Source organism: Equus quagga, chromosome 10 (genome assembly GCF_021613505.1).
Source record: "Equus quagga isolate Etosha38 chromosome 10, UCLA_HA_Equagga_1.0, whole genome shotgun sequence".
In the NCBI taxonomy this organism is placed as follows: domain Eukaryota; kingdom Metazoa; phylum Chordata; class Mammalia; order Perissodactyla; family Equidae; genus Equus; species Equus quagga.
This window is the reverse complement of record NC_060276.1, coordinates 57,335,353-57,342,250: the sequence shown is the minus strand read 5'-3', so window position 1 is coordinate 57,342,250 and position 6,898 is coordinate 57,335,353. Positions and strand designations below refer to the sequence as shown.

The 6,898-nt window shown below is 34.1% G+C and overlaps 1 protein-coding gene across 1 annotated transcript in view; it reads right to left on the bottom strand.

The window, feature by feature from the left end:
- Positions 1–3,416: 3,416 nt before the first annotated feature.
- POF1B (POF1B actin binding protein) overlaps positions 3,417–6,898 on the bottom strand; it is a 76,731-nt gene continuing 73,249 nt past the window's right edge. The window contains exon 17 of the mRNA XM_046672596.1: positions 3,417–5,404. Within this exon, the coding sequence (XP_046528552.1) occupies positions 5,399–5,404 (6 nt within the window). The 3' untranslated portion in view covers positions 3,417–5,398. The remainder of the gene's footprint in view (positions 5,405–6,898) is intronic.

Genomic DNA, 6,898 nt, shown 5'->3' with positions numbered 1-6,898 from the left:
TATATTAAAAGACTTTTCACTTGAAATTGCTCATATGCAGTTTGGTCCGCAATTTAATGTCTTGTAGAATTTTGTGCATTAACAACAACATGAGCTAGGAATTTAAGCAATTATGATGACTATGCCGTGATTATTTCTCAAAAATGTATGTTTTTGCTAAAACCATGACAGATGCTCTAAAGGTGCCCATCTTAAGACTTGAGATTTAGTATTATAGAGAAAACTAAAAGTTCTTAACCTACTTAAGTAACACTATCCTGAGAAATGAATCTAATTATGTGCCCAGTAGACCAATATACATTCAGAAGAAAAAGTATTAAATCAAGTATTTGGGAAAGATTTCTGCAAATGAGCATAAAAATAACCTGCTATATTCAAATTAGCCAGTATTCAATAGAATTCATGTACCTAGGTATATAGCTCTATTGCTTAAGACTCTTTGTCAATTGGGTTAATTATTCTTTAATGATCAGTAACAGAAAAAGAAGAAATCTATTAACCGTTACATATTAGACCAGTGCTTTTTAAGCTTTAGTGTCTATAGAGTTCACCTAGGGATCTTGTTAAAATACATATTCTGATTCAGTTGGTGTGGGGTGGAGCCTACAGCTGCATTCTTAGCAAGCTCTCATGTTACCATCATAGGAGTAATAAGGTGTTAGACCAAAGCCCCCAGTGTAATTCTGGTGCACTTTGGCAACTTTGCTTAAACAGATAGCTATGGGTGAATGGGTAGAGGCAGTCTGTATTGAGGACATGGCATTTGAGCTGAGGCATGAGTGGCAAGAAGGAACCACTCATATGAAGATCTTGTGGAAGAGCATTCATGGCAGAGAAACATGCAGATGCAAATAACCTGAGATAGGACAAGCTTTGCCTAGACCGTGGTGAGTGGGGACTGATAAGAGAGAAGACCTGAGAGAAATTGAAATGGGAAGACATCAGAGGGTTTTAAGGAAGGGAGTAATGTAATATTTACATTTTGAAGATCACTCTGGAGGCTGTCTGAGGAATGTATTGTGGGGGAGCCAAGGGAAGTAGGGAGCTGTGTGAAAAGGTTATTCCAGTTGTCCATGGTTACAGTGGAGCTGGAGAAAAGTAGATAAATTTTCTTTCTCTTACTTATAAATTGGATCCAGAAAACCTCAGCCAAGATAGAACAGAAAAGAATTCAGCCCATGTTACAAACAAAAGATTGTCTTAAAAACGGATTTTCTCAGCACAGGCTTGCCTTATATGACAAAACATAGTTCACCTAAAAATGCAGGTCAAAGTACCTACACAAGAAGAAGTAACTTGGGAATTACTAAAAAAGCATTTTTCCAGAACAGTTCAGGGCCATTATGTGGAGATGGATTTGTATGATTGCCACCTCTAAATGGCCTGTACCATGATGGAGAGGGAAGTATTTGGAATTCTTACTCAGAGTTCTCAAATTGAACTCGTGTATCATTCAGGACAACCATGAGTTTGAACCTTGAGCTCTTAAAGATATGTATGATAGATACATAACTTTTATTGCAGAAAATTTTCAACCACATACAGAAATAGAAGAATATAGTGAACCCCTATATAGCCATAACCCAGCTTCAACAATGGTCACTCCGTGACCAATTTTGTTTCATTTATATTCTTCACTGCTCCCTTCACCCACCTGCCCTTGATTGGTTTATTTGGAAGCCCCCTTCTTCCACTGGTTTAATTTGAAGTAAATCCCAGACGTCTTTTTATGAATTTTTGAAGGAAGATACAGCACAGTTCTTAATCTTAAATATCCCTCCTTCCAGGAAAAAAACAACTTGACTCCCGTGAAGGCAGAGGAACAAAAAAATCCTTTTGTTCACATCTTTCTGTTTCTCCTTGTGAAAATCAAGAAAAAAGTGGCTAGACTTGGAATTCTATCCAATAAGGTTTTTAAGACTAGTAAGGGTCCATTTAGAGAAAATACAGAACTAGATTAGAACCCTAGAATATCATTGGATAGGAGAATCCTCCTAACTTTGTTTAGCTCCACCCTGTCCTTCCAAAAGAATTAGCTTGTGTATTTGATAGGTGGTTTAGAAAGGTTTCTAAGAACCTTGAATTCTAGATAAGAACTGGCTACTGTTAGTGGCAATCTGGAGGCCCCACAGAAGAAACTGAATTTGTAGGGTCAAGCCTCTAGCACTAGATAGCCCAAACTAAAAATGATTTCAACTGCTTTGTTAGAGTTACTATGCCTTTCTCTTTGAGCATTACCCAAGTAACTATTCCAAAGGGAACTCTGCTACATTTTTGAATCCAGACCAGTTGGCATTATTGAAACTATCCCATTTAACCCATAATGTAAGTCTCAGTCACCTCCCATCTGACTCCAAAACTCTGTTAATCCTAGATCCGAACACCACCTACCCATCATAAAATGCCTGGCTCATCAACCCCTAAAGGGGAGTACCTCAAAAAGTCTATGTATTCTCCCATTTTGAGAAATTGGTCTGGTTTGTTGTATCTTGGCACACATGAGCTAGGAGTATTCAACATAAATGATTTATGGAACATAAACTTTAATAATTATTTTAATGTAATGGGATCAGAAACCAAACCTAAAGACCCTGGACTTAGCATCTCATCTACAAAAGACCAATCCAAGGAGATTACCAAGACTGCCTGGCTATTATGTAATTATGTCATAACAATTCCAGTGTTCCTTTGAAGACTCAAAAGTACTATGTCCTATTTTGTCACTAAATATTAAAAGTTTTATTAAGAGAGATGTAATTGTTATTACATTCTTCATTTTTTAAAATTATATTTACTATTTTATCCTAGGATGAGCATGAAATGCTTTGTATTTTTTTATTGGACAAAAAGTACTATGGTAATCCAATAAATTTAGTGATGGTGTGTGGTGGGGGAGTGGTACCTTGTAGGGAAGTCTTTTCACATCTTATTATTTACTTTTCAAAAGAATTATGTCTACATGTCATCTTTGTAGATTACAATAATGAGAACAAAGTGAGAATGGCTTTTTGTTAAGGTGATCTAAATTGGGTGGTGAGATGCAATTTTTCAAGCTTTACTTTGTTCCTTTTGTACTGTTTATGTTAAGAAAAAGTGTTACAATTAAAGCACCATTATAAGGATGGGAAGAACGCTTTATGGAATCAGGTTTGAAACAAGTGAGTAAAGAACTTAGAAGACTAGGTTTGTAAGCAAAGAAATTTTCATTTAAAGCAAAAACCTGACATAACCTGAGGTCCAACTACGTTAAAGTGTTGTCTATAGTATTCCACATTAGGAAGTTGGTTTTTTTAAATTAGTGCTTGTTAACTCTAACATAAGCATTCACATGATGATAACTTCCTGACAAAAATATACAGCTAAGGTAAAAATCCATCCTGCATATTTCCTATTAAGACTTCCACAAAGACCATACAGATACTTCACATATTTTATTTAGACACTTAAATTACTTTGCATGTCACTGCACAGTCTCTATTTTATTCAGCATCTAAAGTGAAACATATTGGAATAGAAATTAGATAAACAGGCATTCCTCACCTGACAATATCTTTGCAATTTTCAGAGAGAAGCTGTGGGAAACTTGTGAGAGGGAAAAACATCACTACTATTTCTATTGGTCTTAATCACAAATTCGAAAAAAAAAATACACTCATTTCCATTTGTTAACTATAATCACTTTGTTATGACCCCCATTCACTCAGTATGCATGGATCAAGTGAGCCAATGAAGTGCTGACTTCTTAACTGCCCCCAATTTTGGACATTTATTTTTATTTAAGAGTATTTTGGGGAAAATCACACATTCTAATTTTCAAACAGATAGGGTGGCAGTTTTCTATTAGGCTACTAAAAACTTCCATTCATATCTTACGTAATGGGTAGATAACATGGCATGATTTTGTTACAGTCACATACATGAGTAGTTAGCAGAGGAGAAAGTGCCCTGTTCCTACACCAAGGGAAAAAATGTAAGGACTATACAGCTCATGAAGAATATTAACATTTTCTATCACAAAATATTGATGAAAGTGAAAACGTATCAGCCCACATCAGAGCTTAACATTTTAGTCAAAGTATTAAGATAAGAAAAACGCTTTTAGCTTCATATCCAGACTTATTTGATTATTTATAGGAGAGCATTAAAAGCATTTTTCTCCTCATTTATGGTTTGATTTAGTGTAGTGCCTCATCTGTTCCTATCTTAACAGTTTCTTGGTATAATGAATAATTATTAGAATATAATTACAAAGCATGACAGAATTCTATATAGATATTTGCAGAGATATTTCAGTGCAAAACCTCATTCACATGTCACCCAAATATATTTGTTGCCTTAATCTATACTGTGTAAAATTCAAACATTTTGATTTTTACTTAATTCTTAACTTTAACCAGAGGGGTTGAAATTAAGACATTTCCTTCTTATCTACTATAGTATTTAGAAAATACTTGTGTTCACTTTGTAACGTCATTAGAACCCAATTAATCAACCATCTTCTAAGTAAATCAAATACTCTAAAATTTCTTTCTCCCAAGTAGGATATAGATATCGAGTATTTGTTGTTGCTATTTTTATTCCCTAAGCCTTATGCAATATTTCAATGTTATGTTTTGTATACCGCTATAAAAAAAGCCCACCTTCCTTCCACCCACTACTACAATATAGTGTTATATGTTTCTAAGGAAATGAGTGGGCTCATTTGGTGATGATATGCTTTGAAAGAACAGATTTTCCAAGCCACTGATATGTCCTTAGAACTATAATAGCATAATGTACACTATAGTGGATTTAGTTATTTAAAAACATATTATCCCACTTCTCTGCTAAATGAAATTAACCATCACCTTTGATTTAGTTGTGTCTCCAAGAGTTATAAATAGCATGCAATAAAGCATCTATTTTAGTCACAAGGTTTAGTGTGAGAAAAGCAAATATATGCTTTTATATTTTATATACCTATGTACCATGCACTAGTTAAACTGTCTTTTTTTTAAATTCAATAGTCTTCCGCCTCTTTTTGTGGTTAAAAACAGTAGCTGAATTGCACATCTAATATAAGAGAAAATATTCTAATTGAATAACTTGTAAAATCTCTACCCCAACAAATTAATTCAGTGTCTAAGAAGCACTCTATTGAAAAGTAGTGGATTATGTCCTACAGTGTCTGCAATTGAAGTTTAAACAAACCGTCTGTTGCTATATTGAATACCAAAATGTGATGGAAAGGATTCAGGCCTCATAAATGGCTGGAGGAACTGTCATCTGCAGAACTCATTCATTCCATTATATTTGCTGGGTCGTAGCATGGTTCAAAATTTTGATTGGCCTTTAGTTGTGGAAAAATAACAAAGTACTAATGCAGACACATAAAAACTCCTTTTAGGTGGAGATTCATTCATGGCTAGAAAAGAAAAAAAAGTTTATAATTGGTTCATAATTTATTTAAGACGTTGTATGCACACAGTTGTGAAAAATGGTTTAAATTGATATATATAAAACCAAAGGAAATGTACTGCACTTTTGTGGTACTCTTTTATATGTATATTCAATGAAAAGTTGTTTATCTGACTTTAGTCAAGGTATATGTTTCAAATGATTTTTAGCAGGAAAGTGGGAGGATTGAGTGGATTTCCTCCTTGGTGTCATATTTAGAGGTTCAATATGTCCAAACGTCTCTAAATATTTATTAACATAGATGTATCATCTGTGAACATACTTAAATATATTTTGAATTTGCTATCAGTATCTAGTCCCTTCAGATACCAGGTTTGATTTTTGTTGCTGCCCATTTGCAACTGAGAGAGAAGTAATGACTACTATTCTGTAGATCTTTTAGTTGGCAGGTCCTCACATTGATGCCACCTCTGGGGCACATGTGATTAGTAGCAGCAGTTGCTTCTCAGTCTTAAAGTTGAGCATCAAATCATTTCTGAAGGACAAATTTTAAATCATATGTTGACTTTCCTTTGCTGCTCATTTGGTTCTTGGGCCATCAAGTACCTTTTATGAGTTAATAATTAGTAGTAAGTAATTCTCAACTAATTAATGACCTAATAAACACAACATATGTCAAAGCTGAAATTATTTTGGGATTATTAAATGTTGGTCCCTTTCATTGATGATAGACAACCATTTATACAAGATTGATGGCTTGATTGTTGTTAGAGAAGGGCGTCAGAGCTAAAAACTTCCTAATTTTTTTTGTTTACTCAAATATTTGAGCTTGTTCGACCAAAAGATAATTTTTCAAATGAATTATTTAACAGATTAATTTTATTAGCTATACATGTGCAGTATTTTATTAACTATAAATCTGCAATTTTAAAAGTTCTTCAGAAGGTTCTGCAGAATAATTGACTGACATTTGTATATTTATCTATTGTTCATCACAGTATACTTAAGCATTTTAAGACTTTTACTGAAGTATAATAAACATATAGAAAAAGTGCACATATAAGTATACAGCTAAATGAATTTTCCAAACTGAACACGCATATGCAACCATCACCCAGATGAAGAAACATCACATTATTAGTACCCTATAGTCCTCCTTATGCTCCCTGTCAATCAGTACCCACCCTCAAGAATAACCACTTCCTGACTTTAATAATTGTAGATTAGTTTTACCTGCTTTTAGTACCTAAGCAGTTTTTAACATAACAAAACAAAGCTGTCATTTTCACAGTGTTAAAGTCAGATTCTGTGTGGTTTTGGAGCTGAGATTCTCAACCTTTTTTCTGTCCATTGCACCTGAAGGATATCATAGTTCACATCACTATCAATGGCTTACTATTAGAATCTCTTGGCAGTAGTGTAGGAGTGTATAATTAGGAAGAAAAAAACCCCAAGGCCATTCTGTTGTGTTAGCAGGGTTTCTCAACCTTGATGCTAATAA